The following is a 21,339-nucleotide window of genomic DNA, read 5'->3' as shown; positions in this document are numbered from 1 at the left end:
GTGAAAATAGAAGGAATGATTTAAGCTCTATGTGGCATGTTAAAAGTTACTTGCAAATTGGTTTTAACAAATCAGTAGTTGTTGATTGATTGAGTGGATAAATTTTACTGTTTTGCCACAAGCTGCAATGTAGAAGTTTGTGTTTTTTTTTTCTCCTTTCGCATGACGCTGTTATAGATTTATAAAATGTGTTTTGCTGGGTTGTATTAATTACAGCATCTAATTTTTATAACTTTTGTGTTTGATAGTAAATATTTCCTTAATAAACAGGAAAGAAAAACATGCCTGTTACTCTTCTGATTTTTCCCGCAAGACTGTAGGCTGTTTGAGGCAGAAGCAGTTTTACTTTTCTGATATCCCTACACCTAGTGGAGGGTCTGATACTCATGGGCACGCAGTAAGTGCTGAGTGAATGGACAGATTGTGAGCAGGTGGTTACATCTCAGTTCTAGAATGCATCCTGGGAACAGAACGCAGGTCTTTGTGTTTCTTTAACAAATATTTTATAATGCCTCCTTTATCATTTTGAAATGAAATTCATAGATAATATTACTGGTAAACAATTACAACAAGCATTTCAGTCAATATTTTAATTTCTTAGAAATAACTACACCAAAAAAGAAACTAAAGATACTTTAGATCAGATACTTGCATGTACATTTATAATCTCCCTTACAGATGTGATTTTCCAAAATTGCAAAAAAAAAAATCTTAAGGTTTCAGTATAAACAAAATACAGTTTTAGACAATTAAGGATATGTTAAAATTGTGAGGAAAATACTTTGTTTTTGTATGTTCTGGGCTCCTGATAATTATAAATAGGTTCACCTTCATGAATATCCTATGAGATAGTAAAAGTTATGCAGGACATTGGGCAGTTCTTTATTGTACATGACTATCCCTCACTGCAGACATAGGGCAGCTTTGCCTCTACCTACCAAATGACAGCCATGTCCCCCCACCCCATGTTAGCAAAATCTGCCTCTGCAGATGTCACACACCCTTGGGGGGATTTCACCCTCTGAAGAACTTCTGTGCTAACAGAAACAGGTCGTCTCCTGCCATGTCAAATGTGTGACTGTTGTTTCTTCTTCTGGAAGAGCCTACCTGGATGTTGACATCACTCTGTCCTCAGAAGCTTTCCATAATTATGTGAACGCTGCCATGGTGCACATCAACAGGGCCCTGAAACTCATCATTCGTCTCTTTCTGGTGGAGGATCTAGTTGACTCCTTAAAGGTTAGTTGCCTCTACAGCTTTTGGTGGTGAGGCTGAGGAAAACCAGGGACTGAGTTATAATTCAGAGGAAAGGCAGTAAATAAGGTTTTATCAGACAAAAGCAAAATGTATGCTTGTCTCAATCAATCTATAAAAATGGAAGTAGGGGTTAGTAAAGAAGGTACTTTATGCTCCAAGAGAACTAACATCAGAATAAGGATAATGTATGTAATTGATAGAAATGCAGTTACAGTCTGTTTGGGGGCCTGAGAGAACCACTGAGTTCTTTTATGCACCCTCAAATGTATAATAGAAATGAGGTAACCATCTTGAAATTATTAATGGCATATATCACTAAATTTATGAGGACTTAGCTAGAAAAGAATAACATCAAATAACCTGAATTTTTTAAGATCCCCTGGTGGAAGGCATGGCAACCCACTCCAGTATTCTTGCCTGGAGAGAGGAGCCTGGTGGGCTACAGTCCATGGGGTCGCAAAGAGTCAGACACAACTGAGTGACTACTACTGCTAAGTCACTTCAGTCGTGTCCGACTCTGTGCAACCCCATAGACGGCAACCCATCAGGCTCCCCCATCTTTGGGATTCTCCAGGCAAGAACACTGGAGTGGGTTGCCATTTCCTTCTCCAATGCGTGAAAGTGAAAAGTGAAAGGGAAGTCGCTCAGTTGTGTCTGACTCTTCGCGACCCCATGGACTGCAGCCTACCAGGCTCCTCTGTCCATGGGATTTTCCAGGCAAGAGTACTGGAGTGGGGTGCCATTGCCTTCTCCAAACTGAGTGACTTCACACAGCCAAACCTGAATTTTGCATTATGATTATTCCTGCTTAACCCTCTGATGTTGGCCTTCACAGCTTGCTGTCTTCATGTGGCTGATGACCTATGTTGGTGCCGTTTTCAATGGGATCACCCTTCTGATTCTTGGTAAGGTGGCAAGGAAAATGTCTTCAGGCTCTATGAAGTAATTGGTAAGAGTAAGAACAAAGAGAGCTCAGCGTGGCTCCAGTCCTTTCACACTGGCCCAGCCTTTAACATCCATAAAGGCCTTGACTAGTTATTGGAGGAACCTGTGTTTGTGGGCACAGGTTTATTAAATGGTCCCACCTATAAAGAAACATCCAGATAACTAGAAATAAAGGAGAGTTGTCGAGATTTGGTTTAAATATGAGGATCTTCATAATTTGGAAATTATTAGTGGTATAAGAGGGAAGACTATATACCTGTATCTAACTCTCCTTAGTTGAGAGCTCTGGCCAGGATTTCTCATATTGATGAAGTTCTGTGTTTCCCTGTATTTCATGAGGAAAAATATCCCTGTTACTCAGACTTTGTGACTGTCTCCATTGACACTTGCCGTGTCTCATGATTCTTTCTTACAGCTGAACTACTCGTTTTCAGCATTCCAATTGTCTATGAGAAGTACAAGGTAAGCATTTGTCTGTTTTTGAGTCAGATATGCTAGTTAATGTATGACTAATTTTAGTTCTTTTTTTATTTCTTTCTTTATTTGGCTACATCAGATCTTTAGTTGCAGTATATGGGATCTAGTTCCCTGAACAGGAATTGAACCCGGGCCCCCTCCATTGGGAGCACAGAGTCTTAGCCACTTGACCACCAGGGAAGTCCTTAGTTCATTTTTTAGGCATTGAAAGTGCACAGCAATCTTTTCCTAGCCATTTTTACAGTCTAATTTTACAAGTCAAGTGCCTACAAGAAACTGGTAACTGGTTTCCTCTAAGAAGCGAAACTGAATGTCTAGAAGAGATAAGGGTAGAAAGGGAATTTACTGTGTTACCATGCTGTGTGTCTTTTGAGTTTTATCAGATGGATCTATTCCCCCAAAAAAGTTGAAAAAAATGCTTAAATAAGAGCTGGTATCTGTGAAGAAACAAACTATTAAAGGAGTTGTGGGAATCCGTCAGTGTGAGCAGACGTCTGCATTGTAGAGTGGCTTATACCGAGTGTACTGGCTGCTGTGAAGTTGTTCTTGATAGACTGTTGTCCATCATCTGACTTGATTCATGGCTTTTTGGTATTAAATGAATTAGTCTCACCAGGAGTCAGAACATATTTGTGTTTACTGAATGTAGATTAGACACACAGTTTCTGGTATTGAGAAAATGATGGTTAAACTAGGCTAAAGAATCTTACCTTCAGGAAAATTGTTAATCTGTGTGTTGCCACAACTGAATGACTTTTCTTCCTTGAAGACCCAGATTGATCACTATGTTGGCATCGCCCGCGATCAGACCAAGTCAATTGTTGAAAAGTGAGTATGCTTAGGTTCCACATTTCATCATGACATGAGCTTTTTTCCCCCCAGTTGTTTTTAGTCTCCTATGTAAAATGCTAATACCAAAGAAAGTAATTTTTATCCTGGGGAAAAGGAAAAGCTTGGTTAATGGTTTCATTTTACTAGAAATTATTTCATCTGCTCCTTTGTAAAGCATTCTTTGTATCTTAAACTGAAAAGGATCAACAGACTTAGGACCACTCTGCCTTTTTGAACTGGTTTTTAAATGTTTGTGGTTGTCTACTCACCATTTAGTTTCACAAATATCAATATTAAGCCAAACTCTTCTTTCCCTTTTCAGAAATAAAACTTGTAGTAAATAAATATATTAAAGCTCAAAACTACCTCTTTTCTAAGACTACATATCCTTCTGTTTTAATCAGTTTCATATTTAAATCAAATAATAAAATATTGGTAGAATTTTTATGACTCCCTATATCAAGGAACTGTAAGTTAATATTTTTCCATATTTTCTTCAGATACTCTTTAAGAAACAAAGCATCACAGCAGTTAAATTCTCTTTGTGCCCGCCCCCCACCTTTCACACCCCAGGTTTCAGTGCTTTTTCTAGCTTTGATATGAGGAAACCTTGTCTGTATCCAGACAGCCCAGACTTAATGCAGGATCTTTACCTACTTTTTTGCTTTCTTAGGTAGACACTGGAGCTAAAGCCCAGCAAGGGCAGTTCACACAGATTTGTATATGGTTGTTGCTTATTCCTACAGAGCACAGCCAGCAGGCAGTGTGCTTACGTGTGCCTCATTCTCTGTTATCCCCAGAGAAGGGAGCCAGGAGGTTTGGGCAGCGAGAGAGGACAGGCAGCAGGCTCAGTGGCAGGGAGCGGGTGGATCTTGGGGGCTCTCTTCGGCTCATCCCAGGCCAGACTCAGCCCCTGCCCAGTGAAAATGGGAGTGTTGTTCTCAGGACACTAGTGAGTCCCAGAGCTGTCTTCTAGGATCAGTGTTAAAACAAAAATCTACAACTAATGTCTGTATTTTCACTCTTTTTTTCTTTCCTTTTCCCAACAGGATCCAAGCAAAACTCCCTGGAATCGCAAAAAAAAAGGCAGAATAAGTACATGGAAACCAGAAACACAACAGTTACTAAAACACCATTTAATAGTTATAACGTTGTTACTTGTACTATGAAGGAACGTGCTCGGTGTCAGCTTGAGCCTGCATTCCAAGCTTTTTTTTATTTGGTGTTTTCTCCCCTCCTTTCCCTCTACCCTCAGTATCAAGCACAAGAATTGTTGGACTTAAACAAGAACTGATACCTTAGAAAACCCAAAAGAATAAAGAAAGAGTCAAATTAATAGGATAAATCAGTACCTTAATGATGGTGGAGCTTTTACCTGTAACTTGAAAGGAAGGGGAAAATTGGAGGTAAAGGAGAAAATGAAAAATAAAAACACATCTCTTGGGTTCTTGTATCCAAATTTCAAGGACTAGTCAGTCTTCTAGAGCTTCCCATCATAGTTTTGCCCTTATTTTTAAGTTAAGAAATAATGATTAACTTATGAAGAAATTATCTGGGGACAAGAATGGGATCCTTCCCTTGTTTTTGTTGTTGTTTTGCAGTCCTGATCCCATCTTTCTGCCCCACGACGTGAGCAGCTACTCCTAATCTTCTTCTTTTTCATTAAATGATATAACTTTCAACTCTGTGAATAACTTATAGTAGATAGTGATGATTCCTGATTCCCAGAATACCATCTGATAACCAGGAATGGAGTTGGAAGGTCGGACGGAGGAGCGCACAGGAGCACTGCTGTGACTCCCGCGCGTCCTCAGGAAGGAAAGGCTCCGCATGGGGGACGGTGGTGTCTGTGTCGTTTGTTCTGGACACCAGTTCTGAGCTGTAGTTGGAGAGCTTATTCCTGAATGTGCTTTCCTCCCTCTTTCCTCCCCTCAAGTTCAATAAATATGGTTGTACTTTTCTTATTATAAAATAAATGTCTGTAACTGCTGTACACTGCTGTAAACTTGTTAGAGAAAAAAAAAATTAATCTGCATGTGGGCTCCTCCGTTATTGAGTTATTGTAATCCTGTCTCAGTCCGTGGCGGGGAAACATTCTCAAGAGGTGAGCTACAGAAACACAAAGGCCTTTTTCTCTTTTCCCTGCACACTCCATCTTTACCTGTGCTCATCGTTTTACCCTGAGGACCAAAGCTGCGCTGGCGTGCACGGAGACCGTATCTGTGGTTGAGACCCCACAGATGAGTGTAGGGAGGTGCACTTTGTGGTTCAGGTGGGGTTTTAACTTAGAGGCTGGCTTACTGGGTGTGTGTTATTTGAGGATTCCTTCCATCTTCAGGCACTTAAGCTGTCTCAGCACCTGTACCGTGGTGCAGGGTCCTCCTTTTGAGAGTGTTTTCCAAGAAGCTGTAGGTAAGGGTGACCAGGCAGGGCAGATTGTGTTGGCGGGCTCCATGCGCAATTAAAAGACAACAAACAGTTCACGTTGATAACAGATGGAGGGCATCTGGGAATCTTTGATTCCCACTTGAGACTTAACGTCTTCCTCCCCTTCCAACATTAAAATTCAGTAAACTTGAAAGAAAATCATCTGCGAATTCTTTCAGGTTGTAACTGACAGTCGTGATAATCCAGACGGAATATGCACTTGTGACTTTAAAGTAAGGGCTATAATCTTTGACGGTCCCAAAGCAGTGCAGCTCTGTAGAAGGTAATGGAAGGATCTTTTCTTTCTACTTTGTTGAGAAAATTACTTAGGAATTTAGATGGGTAAAGGTACCTTGCCTTACTCCACTCTTATTTTCTTAGCCCCCTTTCCTTCTGAAATGTTTTAACTCATTTCACGTCATGGTAGGAAATGCACTCTCCACCTTCATTCCTTTGCCCTCCCAAGAAGTCAGTGCACTGATTGTCTTTTTGGGCTTCCCCTCCTAAGGACCTTTCCCTGCACAGGAAGCCTCCACACCTAGCTTTTGCTTTGTCACTGCTGTGTTCAGATTGATTGGACAGATCTTTGTGCCACACAGGAATTTTTTTTTTTTTTTAAGAAAAATCTATAGGTAAAAAATTACTAATGAAACTGTGTGCGTATATGTGCGTGCAACATAAAAGTACAGTAGCACCAAGGAGCTTGAATCTTGGTTCCTGTAAAATGCAAATTGATGTGGTGTTAATAAAAAAGAAAAAAAAGAACAGTGACTGTGCTGTCATTCTGCTAACTTTATTCTTTATACACAGTTTGGGTAAAGTAAGAACCAAACAAGGCTTCCACTGGCCCCCATCCCCACTCCACTTTCGAGGCTTTAAAAAGTGATTAATAGTTGATACTAGTAGTGATTTCCAAGATTGCAGAATTTCCATAGTAGAACAAAGCTGTGCATTTGGTTTCTGAAAGAAAATAAGAGATCCTCTTAAGAGGGGACCGCAGGAGAAAGATGGTGAGTGGAAAGGGCCAGGGGGGTCTGTTGTCCCAGTTCACACCAACCTAGGAGGGTTCCCCCACCTGCAACATGAGTGAAGCAGCCTGTAACTCCCACAGTCACAATGTACTTCAAATGAGACTCAGTCACCATGGAAAATGGAAACTTTTCCATCAGGTCTTTGCTCTTTCCCAAAACTAAGGCTGCCATGACCCTTAAGCTGCTTTTTTTAATTCAACATACCTCTTAGAAAACTTAGGCTGAAATTTTAAAAAAGTAACTGATGCGAACAACTTCACAAATACGCATACAAATGTTCAAATAATGTCACTAACATGGTATATAAATATGTATTCAGAGTAACATTTACATATTGGCCATAATAGCAAGCATACCATTAACAAAAAAAATTCATGAAGAAACTTCACCTGTTCATATCAGACTCCCAAGGCAAGGAGGAGGCACCTAGAGATGAGAACCACCTAATCTCCTGACTGTTAGTTCAAGAGGCTATAATAGCTGCAAAGTAGTAACAACCACAGTGCCACTGCGCAGTTCACTGGTGCTCAGAACTTCAGCATGCCTTGTGATCACTGGAGGGCTTATCAAAACAGATTGCTAGGCTCCACGCCAGTTTCTGATCCATAAGTTGCCGCCCAAGAATTTGCATTTCTACTAACTTCCTAATTTCTGTTGGCTACACTTTTGAGAACCAGTGGAGTGCTTGGGGCTGCTTCTCAATGAAGACATCCACTGCTGCCCTCCTAAGGCCTCTCCCTGCCTATCGAGAGCAAAAACCATTCTCATCCTGCTCTCTGCCCTGGCTTACCTGAACTTCGGCAGAGGGTGTGGATGACTATGATAGTTGCCCCAGTCTGCCTGTTTTTGAATAGGCAGAATAGCGAAAGTGGCAGAGCACTCCTGGATCTGAAAACAACATGCATGAAGGAAAATAAAAGAATGGCAGTACCCAACCTGGGGCCATCCATAATCCCTGCTCTCTTTTTAATACTGTCTCAAAAAACCTGGAGGTTCAAACGCTAGGAATTCACTTTTTAGGCGAGTGACAGCCCATGCAGTATTTCCTGAACCCCTGGTGGCATCAACAAAACAATGCCAGAGCCTTTGCCCAGCAGGGAGGCCTTGGGCCAGGTGGCAGTCAGCCCTACTTGTGCAGTTCTGGTCAGGAAAGCTGCTGCTGGCACCCTCCAGCTGAAGCCAATGGTGGCAGGACTGCCCTGTTGAATACTTGTTCTATGAGTGTGCTGCTCTTTGCCACTCCCAGGAGCCCACAACTGCACTGGGAGGGCCTGCGGAGCCCAGCTGCACACGCCATCCTTCGGCAGGCCTAACCGTAAAAGAAATTTTAACTTACCAGAGATGGGGAGGCCATGTGGTGTAGTGCAAAGAACACTGAACTGGGAGTTGAGGTTTTTATTCTAGTCCTAGTACTGCTCCTACCTGGTGTGTGATAATTTCAGTTCCTGGACTCCATCTTACCTATCTGTGAAAGGGGTTGGGGCAGGTACTGGTTGATCTCCAAGGTCTTTCCAGCTCAGACAATCGAGTTATATAAAAAATGCTACAAAATCCGTGGTATAAAATTCAATTCCCAATCAGAAGTCAAGGGGACTGGGCCTGAGGCACTTGAACCGTGGGCTCTGGCCTGGGAGCACTGAGATAAGGAAGGCTTTCCTCTCTGCTCTCTGCTTTCCCATCCACAGAGGCGGCTGCCAGGGCCGCTACCCCTCCAGACCCAGCCCTGAAGTCCCCACCCGCTGATCTCCCCACTCAGCCTTTAAGACCAAAGGAACCGGCCTGGCTATGTGAAGAGCGCCAGTGGGTTACTAGAGACTCCTCGGAGGAACCTGGTGAGGCACACATTAGTCTATGATGTTTGGGGTCCTCCCGTCAGCGCCTTCTCTCTCCTACCTTTAGGTCCTTCCTCCACCACCTCACAGCTTATCTCTGATACACGCATAATAAATAAGACATTTGCACATAAGGGTGACGGACAGCTCTCTTCCCGCCCCTCCCCCTCTCATATAAAAGCATTAAATACAGTTTCAAAATAAAATACAAAGAGCAAAAAGGGCCTGATCCCGGGGCCACCTGTTCTCCACAGGAGAATGAATGTACACATCCCTCTCGGACCTGCCTGGGAGATCGCGGGGCCCGTTCCCGGCCCCCTGCGGCCTGGCTCTGCCGCGAAGAGGAGAGAAAGGAAGGCCGAGGCCGGGCCCCAGGCCCAGAGGGCTGCGAATGGGTGGCACGTCCACGGCGTACAAAAGTGGGGGGGGGGGGCGCGGAGGGGGACAGGAACAGAACGCCAACTGCCGGGACCTCCAGTGTCCCGGACTCGGACTGAGGGCGCTTTAAGCAGGCGCGCCTGACTGAGCTTAGGGGTACAGGGAGACCTTCGGAGCAGGCGAGCAATGGAAGAAAGTGCTAATCCCTTTACAAGATCGCGGCGCCGGCGGGCGTGGCAGGGGCCGGGAAGGAGGGCGGGGCGGTCCCCGCAGGGCCCGCCCCGTGGGCGGGGATAGGGATTGGCCCCGCCCTCCCGCCCGCGGGCCGGCGGGCTCCCAGGCCCCACTGCCCCTCCTCCCGAGGAAGGCCCTCGTCCGCAGTCCAGGCCACCGAGCGGCCGCGACGGCCAGTAACGAACGGCTGGGCGTCAGCCGGCCCCGATCCCCGAGAGCCGTGCCTGCCGGCGTGCCTCTGTGAAACCCGGGCGCCCACCCAAGCCAAGGAAAAGGGACCGGCGCGTCCCTTCTACACCCTCTCCGCTCCACCTACTTGGGACCCTAATACTGACGGCGCCCCGCCCGCCCAAGCCTGGCCTGGCGGGGTACGACCGGGGGCCGAAAACTCTCCGTGCACAGACTGAGGCTTCCCAGGAACTAGCCGCCTTGAGCGGCGAGGGCCCGGGCTCCGGGTCCGAGGTGGAGAGCGCGCTTCCCGCGGCGCCCGCACTAGCTTGAACCCGCCACCCCACCCCAGTCCCGAGTCTCCGCCCTGCCCGGCCAGCCGGGGTGGGCAGCGGCCTGGGCCGCGGGGAACCGGGGGAGCCGGCTCGGCACCGCCGCCCTCCCCGTCGAGTGATCTACGCCCGACACACGGCGCCCGCCTTGAGGTCCGCGCCGCCGTCGCGCGGCGCCGCCGGGGCGGGCGGCCCGAAGCCCTCGTGACCGTAGCAGCGCAGCGCCGCCTCCTCGTAGGCCTCCAGGATGGTCTGGCGCTCCTCGGGCGTGAAGTCCATGGAGAAGGGGTGCACCTGCAGGATGTGCCGCTTGATGGTGCTGACCTTGAGCGTGGCCAGCGCGCCCCCGCACACCATGCACACCAGGCCGCGCCGGCTGCCGTCGTAGTCCATCAGGTACTCGCCCCGCCAGCGCGGCTGGTAGTTCCGCCGCTGCTCTCGGCTGCGGGGCGGGGGAGGTGGGGGCGGCGGCGGCGGCGGCGGAGGGAAGGCGAGCGCCCCGGGATCCGGGCCGTCCTCGTCGTCCTCCTCTTCTTCCGCCTGCCGCTCCGACGGTTCCCCGGGGGAGAGCGGGACGTCGCCTAGGACGGAACAAAGGACCGCGCTGGAGCGTCCCGGCCTCGTGACCCCCCTACCCGTGCCCTCCGGTGCTGCCAGCCTCCCGTCTCCCCTTCGACCTTCTACTGTCCCCACCCGCCTTCTACCCCTAGCCCCTCTCCCTCTCCACCTGCTCTGACCCAGCTCACCCCACCACTCCTCCTCCTCCTCTGGCTGCTCCTTCTCTGCCCCTCCCCCCTCCTCGGAGGCTGCGGCTGTGCTGGGTGCGGCGGGGTCCCCGGGTGATTCGGGGCAGGGCAGCCCCATGGCCAGCAGGTGGGCGGCCTTCTCGCTCCACTCCTGGGCGATGAGGGCCCCGACTGGCCCGCCGAGGCGCGCCGAGCCCGGGTGGCGCCGGCGGATGTGCCGCTTGATGGTGCTCATCTTGAGCGAGGCCAGCGCGCCCCCGCATGCCAGGCACACCAGGCCGCGCCGGCCGCCGTCCAACTCCAAGAGGTACTCCAGCCGCCAGCGCTCCGGGCAGTAGCGGCGGGGGTCGCGGCCCCGCGCAGACCGGCCAGGGACCCCCACCCTCTCGCCCTCCTCCGGCTCCTCCTCCCCTGCCGGCCCGGGCACCCTCTCAGGGACCCAGCCAGCCTCTTCCTTTACGTCTGGGAGGCTGAGATCCTGAGAGGACTGGGCTCCAGCAGCGGGGGCCGGGTCCCGGCTCTTGCTGGTCAGGTCCTGGGGGACGAGGTCATCGTCTGTTGGGGAAGGGGTGAGGGAGAGGGGCTCAGCTTGCTGGCTGGGTTGCCCTTACCCACGAAGAGGGGGTCCCTTGCTTCTCATCCCAGCCCTAAGCTAGAAGCCCCACCAGAATCTGTATGCGTGTCTATGGGGGCACCGTGGTGTGGGAGGGGTATGTGTGTCTGTGTTGAGGGGGGCGAGATGAGTCCCCCGCCACAACCAGGACCTCTGTGTGTGTGTCTGGGAGGTGTGGGTGTCTATGTGGGGGGAGGGGCGTGTGTGTGTATCTATGTGGAGGCAGGGAGAGATGAGTCCCTCCCAGTTTTGGCCACAGACCTCACTTTGCAGCCCTTATATGAAGGGGTCCTGGCCATGAGAGGGGCCTCGCACCTGGTGAGGACTGGGTGAGCTCAGACAGCGCCTCCGGCTGGCCACCCGAGGCCTGCAGCAGGGCACTACGCTGGGGGGCCCTGCGCTGGGGGCCACGGAGCCCCAGGCAGCTGGGGTGCACCTCCAGCACGTGGGCACGGATGTCATCCAGCTGCAAGCTGGGCAGTGCCCGGCCACAGGCCATGCACACCAGCCGGTTCCCCCGCGGGTCATAGTCCATGAGACACTCTGCCCGGAACCAGTTCTGCAGGGACTCCTTCAGCCTCCGCTCCAGCCGCCGGGCACCCAGCCCCCTGCTGCCCCCAGCCCTCCGGGAGGCAGAGAGGCACCCACGCCGAGCCCGGGGTGCCCCTGGGCCCCCTCGCCTCTGGCGCCGGCTGCCCCCACCAGCTGGGGCTTTGCCTGAAAGGGTTGGAGGGAGGGAAGGGACTGAGATACTGGCCCTCTGGGAGAGCCCCCTGACCACAGCCAGGACCTCCAGCCACAGGCCTCTCCCTCACTCTGACTCTGAGTCCTTTGCCTAAACTTTGCCCTTCCCTTCCTCTCCCCTCAAGTCTTAACTCCTTCATCTCCTAATCCGCCTGCACACAAACCCTCAGCCCGACCCGACTCCCCCCCAGGTCCAGATTCTAGACCCTTCCCTAGACTTCACTGTCATACCTTTCCAGTACCCTCTGCTCCCAGGCCTCTCTCCAGCCTCCACTCCCTGGATCCTTCTAAAACTACAGAATGTCAAAACTGTCTGCAATACTGGAGATCTTGTCCTATGGTCCCTCACCCACTACTGTCCAATAAGCAGAGCTCACCCCAAAAGCAAGCAGTAGCTTGCTCCAGGAAACCAGCTAGTTGGCCAGGAAGCCCGGGCTGGCCCCACCTGGCCCCATCCACCACCCAGGCCCCAGCTTCCCCAAGTCGGACATTACCTGGGCCCTTGGGCAGGCTAGCCTGGAGGCCAGCCCCTTCCTCCTCCTCCTCCTCGTCGTCGTCCTCCTCCTCCTCAGGCCCCTGGGCCCCCAGCCCCTCAGCCTCTCCGCAGGCCCCCAGCCCCAAGTGGGCATCCCAGCTGTTGCTGATGACTTCCTTCTCCCGGGGACTCCAGTGCAGGGAGTAAGGGTGCTTTTGACGGATGTGTCGCTTGATGGTGCTGAGCTTGAGAGTGGCCAGGGAGCTGCCGCACACCATGCACACCATGCCGTGCCGGGCAGGGTTGAAGTCCATCAGGTACTCCAGCCGCCAGTGGTCATGGTAGTAGCGACGATGGTCACGGCCAGGAATGCGGCTTTTTCCAGGCCTCGAGGCCCGGGCCTCACAGTGGTCTGAGTATTTCCTGCCTGAAGATGCTGGTCCCCTGGCCCTGGAGGAGGGCAGGGGGGCATTCCCCCAGGACCCTAAGGCACCCCCTTCCAGCTGAAGATCTTGCCCTGAAGGGGGGGGAGGGGGAAAGGGAGACAGTTTCTCAGTCTCTAAGATTTCTAGGGAAAGAGCCTAGGGCTTCCATTTTGCAAGAGAACGGAGGTGGGACAGAGGTCTGTTCAGGGGCAGGAAAGGGACTGCAAGAGCAATCAAAGGGAGGTGGCAGAGCAGGGAGTCAAAACATTGGTCCTTTACAAAGAGTGAGACCCCTTTAAGAGAGGATCAGGAACAAAAGAATGCAGGGCACAGCTCTAATTTTTTTCAAAAAACAAAGGTGAAGGCCAAGGAGGCAGCAGGTTCTGCAAGGCACCCCTTCTGGATGAGCACTGTCTGGGTAAAGCCAGGGGAGCAGCCTGCTGCGGCGGTTATAGCCGGAGCAGAGCGGGCAGCGGGGCCAGAGAACAAAGGGGGCATCTGTCTGCACACAGGACCCACTGCCCGAGGCCCCAGCCCGGAGGGCCCCACCCAAAGATGATCTTTTTCCCTTTCTGCAATAATGTCTCAAATACACCCTCCTAAGAGGCCCATTTTAAGGGGTACTAAGCATTGTCAGGTCCCCAAATTAAGGGACCCCATGACAAAGCTGTCAGCACCTCCAGAGAAAGGAATTTTTAGGACTAGAGTCTGGGAGAGCTGATGACTGGAAGGGACGAGCAGGAGGGCCACCTGAGTGGCTACTGAAGATACTGCAGCAGGGAGTGGCCACCACCCACCGGAATCCATCAAGTCTTTCTGGGGATTTATTTTTTGCTCTGGCCCGGAGCTGGCCACTGCCCAGCAATCAGTGGGCAGGCAGTGGAGAGGCCACCAACCCAGTGGTGTCCCCTTTTGCCAAACCGAGACCCTGAGCAGTACCCCCCACTTTCCCTACAATTTGGACCGTATTTCATTTAGAAAAGGGTCTCCTGGCCAAATAGGCAGAATAGACAGGTGTGGTCATCCTCCCAGTAGAGAATCTCACCATATGGAAAACAAAAGCCAGGATCAGAGGGGGCTCCTGTCACCCTGTTTTTGTTTGGCTTTGTTTTAAATACATAGAAGAAAAAGAAAGCGCTAGTTTCAGTCAGAAACCTGGGTTTGACTCCGGGCTTCACTGGTAACTTGCTCTGTGACCTTTGGTAGGTGATGTCCGCTCTCTGGGCCTGAGTGTCTTTGTCTGCAAAGGCACTGGAAAGCTAGCTGGTCTCTCAGCATCCTTCCAGCGCCGGATCTGTTAGTCTAAGGTGGACTGGCCCTTTAAGAGCCGAAAAAAGGGGAGGAGCTGGGAGTCTTTAAAAACAAAAGGGGATGGGGAATTTCTGGGAGGGGAGCTCTGGGATTAGGGGTGAAGCTCCAGAGCCTGGACGCAAGCTTCAGGGCTCTTAAGCCGTTGACCCCGCACAGAGAAACAGCCTCCTTTGAGAGCAAACGGGGAGGACTGGCTGGTCCCGCTATAGCTGACAAATTGTGGCAAAATTTCTGAAAAGATGGGAGGGGTAACGCGCGGATAGAAGGGGAGTGAATGACATTGTGGGCGAGCCCATCTCTTTAAAAACTGCCCGCCCGTGGGGAAGGTACTGATAGGTCCCCAAGAGGCGCAAGCTATGCTCTCTTCCAGGGAGAACATAGGGGAAAAAGAAAAAGGGTGCCCTTCTCTAGAGAGGCCCCAGAGAAGACAGCCCAACTTAAAGCAGCGGAGTCCCCAGCTCAGTTCCTCTGGAGGGAAGCCCCGGAAAGGGACCCACGGTCTGGGCAGACTTTTTAAGAGACAGCTGGTTAAGGGAGACCACCTGGGAGTCTGAAAGAGAAAGGGACGGGGGACGCAAGTCCCAACAGCCTAGAGCGCGCACCCCGCGGCGCCAGGCCAGGTCCTTCGGGGCCCCTCCAGCTCTGCCTCCGAGGCGGGGGCCGCGGGGCCCTTTAAGGGGGAGGGGATCCGCCCGAGCCCCGCGGGCCAACCCCGGGAGCTGGGCGGGGGGCTCCGCCGCTGGCGCTGCAGCCACAATCCGCGCCCACCAGGTGGCGCCCCCGCCCGCCCTGCCCGCGTCCCCCGCTTTGTTCGGCGGCGAAGAGGGGCCCGGAGCCCGGAGCCGCAGCCCTCCCCTCCCCCACGCCGGGGCCCCCGCCCGAGCCGCCGGCCCCAGCCAGCTCTTACCGCCGTCGTCCTCCTCGGGTTCCGCGCTGCCGCTCGATCCGGCGGGCGGCAGCCGTCGGCCCCGTGCCGAGGCCGCTGCTGGCCCGGGGCCGCCCCTGCTGCCGCCGCCGCCGCCGCTCCGGCTCCGGTGGTCCCCGCCAGGCTCCATGCGCTGCGCTGCGGCGCGGGGCCCCGGGGCGGCAGGGCGCGGGGCCGCGGGGCCGGCGGCGGCCGGCGCGCGGCGCTCGGTGCGCGGGGCCCCGGGGCGCGGGGCGCATGCACAGGGCGGCCGGCAGCACGGACGGCTGGCTGCTCGCTCGGCGGCGCGGGCTGGACCGGGGTGGGGATTCCTGTCTGGGGCCCCTGGGGCTCCTTTAAGGGCTCCTGGGTAAATTTAAAGGGGCCGCACGCTATTTCCTCCTGCCAGCTCGCGGGGGGCTGGGGGGAGCGTCGGGAGGCTAAGAGCCCGACCGAGGCTCCGTATCCGGGGCCCGCCGCGGACGTTAGGAGCATGGACCTCGCGGGCCCGCGCTGCCGCCTCCGGGGCTCGGGTCCCGGCTCCTGGAGGGTCACCGAGGTGGCCAGGGGCGCAGCGTCCGTTGCGACGCGCTTCCACCCAGGCTCAGCTCGCAGCCACTGCCCCCTCGGGGCATCTCAGCGCCCGGCTTCCCGCACCCGCTCTGGCAAAGGGGGTCTCCCGGTGGGGAGGCCCGGGCCCCTGCCAGGGGCTGCCTCCTCCCGCGCGAGCTCGGCGCGGGCCCCAGAGCGGACACGAATGGCAGGGGCCCCAGATGGCCGCGGCCCCGCGGAGAGGGTGGAGCCGCGGGGGCGGCCGCGCCCCCTCCCGCGGGAGCCGCCGAGGAGCGCTGAGAGCTCAGGCTTCAGCCCTGGAGGGCGGACGAGCCCAGCGCCCTCGGAGCTGGCCGGGGCGGGGACCGCGGCCTCGGAGATCCGGGCCGAAGAGAGAGGGCGCGCAGGAGACCGCGGAGAGCCGGCCGCGCCGAGGCCCGACGCCGCTGGGCGTTGGGGGCCCCAGTATGCAAGCCGGGAAGAGAGGGGGTGCGCCGCGGTTGTCTCTGGCTCCTATCCTCGCAGGCCTGGGGGTGGCAGACGCGGCCCTGGGCCCTCTGGCCGGCACGAGGAGGCAAAGAACGCTGACCCCGAGCGAGGTGTCGGCACCTGAGGACGCGCCCCACCACGGCTGGGAAGCACTGGGGCTGACCCTGCCTGCGAGCCCCGGGATGCCTCGGAGCCCCCAGGTCCCGGGAAGCAAAGGAAAGGGGCCCGGAGAAGCAGCCAGGGGCTCGGCAGCCCGGGGTCCTTCCTCGAGGACCGGCTGGAGGAGCAGGTGCTTTCTTTGCCTGTGGTTGGTCGCCCACAACAAAGGCGATTCCTAGAGATCCAAATTACAGGGTGCGGGAGGCCGTGCAGGGTCTTATTATCTCGAGGTGGGTTTTATTCTCTTCTTTGGGGACGTGCCCAGCAATCCGTTAAAGTCACGCTTGACACACATTCCTTTGCTCACTCCACACCTACTGTGTGCCAGCATGCCCCTAGGCGATGAGCAGACAGCAGGGAGCAAGACCCACAAGTCTGATACTGACGAAACACCCACGGCTTATGAAAAGGAAACAGTCCCCTTGGGGAGCCATGGGAAATTCTAAAGTACTTTCAGCACAGGAAGCCCGTCTCCTGAATATGAAGAGGGGCTGGGAACTAAAATTTCTGTAGTATCTAAAAGGTGGCTGTCACCACAGGAGATGTCCCATCTCTTCCTCAGTCCCCATGATGACCTGCGAGAGACATCTCCTTGGGTGAACACGGTCTCCCTCCTGCAGGGCTATTCTGTCCACTGCTGGCCTTCCTACGCTCCCTGACTTACTCGAGGGCAGGGACCCTGATGCTAATGTAGTGCCAGATGGGGCCATGTGATGGAAGATTCCCTCATTCATGCGTTCTTCAACTCTGCCAGGCCAGGGACACAAAGGTGAAATAAGACACAGACCTGGCCTTCACCTGTTCCTAAGTATGGTTTTTATTTTATATTTTTTCGCCAGATCTTAGTTGCAGCAAGTGGGATCTAGTTCCCCGACCAGGGATCGAACCCCCGCTCCTTGCATTGGGGGCACAGAGTCTTAGCCACTGGACCAGGAGGGAAGTCCTCCAAGCATGTTTTTTAAAAAAAAAAATTTACGAAGATAACCCATGCTCAGGGCTGACCTCTGTGAGACGCTTTTGGTAAATGTCCTTCTGGTTCTTTTTCTCACTATAAATAGGATAATATTATTTGTTACCAACAAAAAGGTATGGACACCACCTGGAGGCATTTTTAACAACCTCTGGCTCCTCTCCTTGCTCCCACTTGTGAGCATAGCTTCAGGACCAGCTCCAAGTCCATGGTTCCAAGCCATCTTCCACCCACATTTAATCCTCACAGCCATCCACGAAGAAGCTTTGCTTTGCAGATGAAGAAACAGAGGCTCAGAATCTAGAGTCTCACTCAAGGCTATTCGTTCATTTGCTTATCCACTTATTCAGAAAGCATTGACTGAGCCTGTCCTGAGTACCAAGTACTGGACTAGGGATACAGAGGTTTTAAAATTACATAACACAGCCCTGGAACGTTCTGTTCCCCACTTCCTAGGAGCTCTCAGTCTACTGGGTCTACTCTGGGAAAACCACGCAATCCAGATCATGTTATGACTCTTGTTGGGTCCTAGGAACTTTTGTCTCCGAGTGTGTGTGTGTGTTCAGTCATATCTAATTCTTTGCAACCCCATGGACTACAACCCACCAGGCTCCTCTGTGCATGGAATTTTCCAGGCAAAAAAAACGAGTGGTTTGCCATTTCCATCTCCAGGGGATCTTCCTGACCCAGAGATTGAACCTGCATCTCTTGTGTCTTCTGCCCTGGCAGGCAGATTTCTTTACCATTAGCACCACCTGGGAAGCCTTTGCCTCCGTGGGAAAATCTTCTAAAGAAAATTTAAATCATTTTTAAATGATTTAATGGATTTTTATGGGCCCAACAATTTTTTTTTTCTGATGTGAGAAAAAATAACATTTTCTTTGACCCTTAAAGTGCTTTTTTTCTTCTGACCTTTAAATAAGTTAAACCATTCTCACGACCTCTAAGATTATTGAGGACTCTGGGCACTGTGTTCCCATTGCCCAAAGGCTAGCCAGCCTTGACACAATAACAGGGTGACAAGTGCCAAGGAAGAGGTCCCCAACCAACTAGGGAAGAATTTTAGGCAAGGTATGGCTTGAGCCAAGTCTTGAAAGACCAGGAGGTGTTGCCAGGATGAGAAACACAGGCAAGGAAGATCTAGGGTGAAGGAAAGTTTCACAAGGCAGAAGAAGAAATGGAAAGAGAGGGGACAAGAGCCTGGGGTGCCTTGCTGCAAGCCCTTGAGTTTGTCCCCAAGGTTTGGAAAGTGCCTGGAGCCAGGGCACTGGGCAGTCAGGAGGCAGCCCTGAGACTACAAGGGAGGAGGGAGTGAAGAGAGGTTGGGCACAGCTGGAGCCATCCACACGAGCCACAGAAAGGCAGCAGCTGCAGGGCTGATGGAGAAGAAGCCAAAGATTTGAGCAGGGTCCCAGCACATCATGGTGCCGTCTTCACTGCACACAGGGAGGGATCCTTTTCACACCCCAGAGGGGGATGTGAAATGCTACCTGTTTCATTAATTCTGTCTCAGTATAAGTCAGCACACCTTGAGGGGGTAAATGATGGAAAACACAAATTGGATCAGTATTTTTTTTAAGGAGGGGAAGCGTGTATTTGTTCATGGGACTGACAACTACAGAAGAGGTATCTTCAGATGTGACTTGACCCAAGGCTCAGCAGTGTAACCATGATCTCAGTGTTTGTCTGTGTCTCTTTGCTTTTACCCTGCTTCCCCCTTTATTGGTTCCCTTTCAGACAGGTCTTTCAAACGATGGCCCCTAGCAGCTCCAGATGTATGACTTCACCACGCCAAGACCCTCAGAAAAGAAACAGATCTTCCTTTCTCCAGCAGTGTGAACAAAATCCAAGGTCTAACTCTCATTGGCCTGATCTGGATCACATGCTTAGTCACATGCTTATCCCTCAACCAATCACTGTGGCACACAGGATGTGCCATTCCCCTATGCCTGAGATCAGACACCCATTCCCAGAGGAATCAGCATGTGGACTGAGATGGGCAGATGTTGTAAAGAAAAACCATATGAAGTTAACAAAAGAAGGGATGCTGAACAACAGAAATGACAGCTGTCTAGTCACTCATGTTGAGGATACATTGTCATTCCAGCTACTAGCAAAACAAGGATGAGGTACATTTGAGGGGAAAGGCACATGCAGGGGTCATGTCTCCTGTTCTATCCATCACAGTCCAGCTGGACCTGGCTCTCCTTTGGCTATCTGCACAGCTCACCCCTCCCCACCCAGAGTGGGAGCTCCCAGCAACCATCTTTCCTCCACACGTTCTAGCTTAAGAGTCTAGAAGTAGCAGTCCATTAGGAATGTCACCCTGACCCATGCAAGGCCAATCAGATTCTCTCTCCTAACACTTTTCAGGATTTCCAGGCAGCTGAATGATGTCGGAGGGTATATCGATCAGGATCAGCCCTCTCGCACTGTGAGGAACAGAGTGAGGAGACCTACACTGTGGAAAGGGGAGAAGAGGCCATGTACCCTTCCCATTTCCAAACTCTGAAGAAGCCTCGTTACTCTCCTACTTGGGTTTCCTGGGACACATTTTTCATTTCCTCAAAGTATTTTCTGGTTCTTAGAACAAAAAGCACCTATTATGTGCCAGCAGTGACTATAAGACATAGCCCCTCCCCTCACAAAAGTACAATTTTCTTACAATTCAGTAAGAAAAACTCATCATACAGTTTAAAGAAAAAAAAAGGTCAAAGGTTAAGAATAGGTAATTCACAGTCGAGGAATGACAGGTGTCCAGGTAAGAGTAGCTTGACTTTACTTACGTTCAGGGAATTTCTGATTAAACAGTAAGAGGACTTCCCTGGCAGTCCAATAATTGAGAATCTGCACTTCCACCTGCAGGGGGCACAGGTTTGATCCTTGGTTGCGGAAGTTCCACGTACTCCGCAGTGTAGCAAAAAAATAAATAAATAAACAGCAAGATACTATTAGCCACCTATCTGATTGGCAAATATTTTAAAGTTTGATACTATCAGAAATGGGAAGCGTATGAAGAAAGGGGGACACCCAGCTGAGAATGTGGCAGCTCATAGGGCCACTTTGGAAAGCAATTTGGCCAAATTGATTTATTAATAAATCTAGAAATGCGCATACTCCCAAAGGCAATGTGGTATCCTGGATTGGATGCTGGAACAGATAAAGGACATCAGTGGAAAAGCCAGTGCTATAGACTGAATTGTGTCCCCTCCTAAATTCATATGTTGAAGACCTAACCTCCAATGGGACTGTGTGTGGATACAACCTTGAGAGAGGTAATTAAGGTTAAATGAGGTCAGAAGGATGGAGTCCTAATCCCATAGCACTAGAGCCCTCTAAGGAAGAGACACCAAAGCGCTCGCTTACTCTTCCCAATGCAAATGTGCACAGAAGAAAAGCCATGTGAGGACACAGTGAGAAGGTGGCCGTCTGCAAGCCAAGGAGAGAGACCTCACCAAACACCAACCCTGGAGGCACCCTGATCTCAGACTTCCAGCCTTCAGAACTGTGAGAAAATAAATGTGTGTTGCTTAAGTCACCGAAATCTATGATATTCTATTATGGCAGCCTGAGAAGATAATACAACTAACGGAATCTAAATAGGGACCTCCCTGGTGGCCCAGTGGCTAAGACTCCACACTCCCAATGCAGAGGACCCAGGTTCCATCCCTGGTCAGGGGACTAGATCCCACATGCCGCAGCTAAGAGTTTGCATACCCCGACTGAAGAGCCTGCGTGCCACAACTAAAAAGATCCTGAGTGCTACAGCTAAGACCTGGTGCAGCCACATAAATAAATACTTTACAAAAAGAAAGAAATCCAACTAAAGGCTGGAGTTTAGTTCACAGTAATATGCAAATGTCGGGTTTCTTAGTCTTGACCCATGAACCATGATAATGTAAGATAATAACATTAGAGGAAACTGGGTGAAGGATATATGGGGACTGTCAATACTCTTACAACTTTTCTGTAAATCTAAAATTGTTCCAAAATTTTTTAAAAATTTATTTGCAAAATGCCCATATCCTCTCATCCAGCA

At 51.6% G+C, this 21,339-nt stretch overlaps 2 protein-coding genes across 4 annotated transcripts in view; one reads left to right on the top strand and one right to left on the bottom strand.

Moving 5' to 3' along the window:
- RTN3 (reticulon 3) overlaps positions 1–6,698 on the top strand; it is a 66,145-nt gene extending 59,447 nt beyond the window's left edge. Inside the window, exons 3-7 of one of the 2 annotated variants that reach the window (XM_027532294.1) lie at positions 1,101–1,239; positions 2,093–2,162; positions 2,618–2,664; positions 3,449–3,507; positions 4,560–6,698. In XM_027532294.1, coding sequence (XP_027388095.1) covers positions 1,101–1,239; positions 2,093–2,162; positions 2,618–2,664; positions 3,449–3,507; positions 4,560–4,605 — 361 coding nt within the window. In that variant the 3' untranslated portion in view covers positions 4,606–6,698. The remainder of the gene's footprint in view (positions 1–1,100; positions 1,240–2,092; positions 2,163–2,617; positions 2,665–3,448; positions 3,508–4,559) is intronic. The other variant, XM_027532293.1, reaches the window with a different exon arrangement.
- Positions 6,699–6,711: 13 nt separating this feature from the next.
- Positions 6,712–15,296, bottom strand: C29H11orf95 (chromosome 29 C11orf95 homolog). Of its 2 annotated transcripts, XM_027532295.1 has the most exons (5): positions 15,134–15,296; positions 12,510–13,007; positions 11,587–11,988; positions 10,659–11,213; positions 6,712–10,493 (listed from the first exon to the last, which is right to left on the bottom strand). In XM_027532295.1, exons 1-5 carry the CDS (start codon positions 15,279–15,281, stop codon positions 10,036–10,038), a joined length of 2,061 nt encoding a protein of 686 aa, XP_027388096.1. In that variant the 5' UTR covers positions 15,282–15,296; the 3' UTR covers positions 6,712–10,035. The 2 variants fall into 2 exon arrangements, with proteins under 2 accessions (XP_027388096.1, XP_027388097.1); XM_027532296.1 differs by lacking the exon at positions 11,587–11,988.
- Between the last annotated feature and the right edge of the window lie 6,043 nt (positions 15,297–21,339).

The sequence above is a fragment of the Bos indicus x Bos taurus genome, chromosome 29 (assembly GCF_003369695.1).
Source record: "Bos indicus x Bos taurus breed Angus x Brahman F1 hybrid chromosome 29, Bos_hybrid_MaternalHap_v2.0, whole genome shotgun sequence".
In the NCBI taxonomy this organism is placed as follows: domain Eukaryota; kingdom Metazoa; phylum Chordata; class Mammalia; order Artiodactyla; family Bovidae; genus Bos; species Bos indicus x Bos taurus.
The sequence above is the reverse complement of the archived record's forward strand: the minus strand, read 5'-3'. Positions and strand labels throughout refer to the sequence as shown.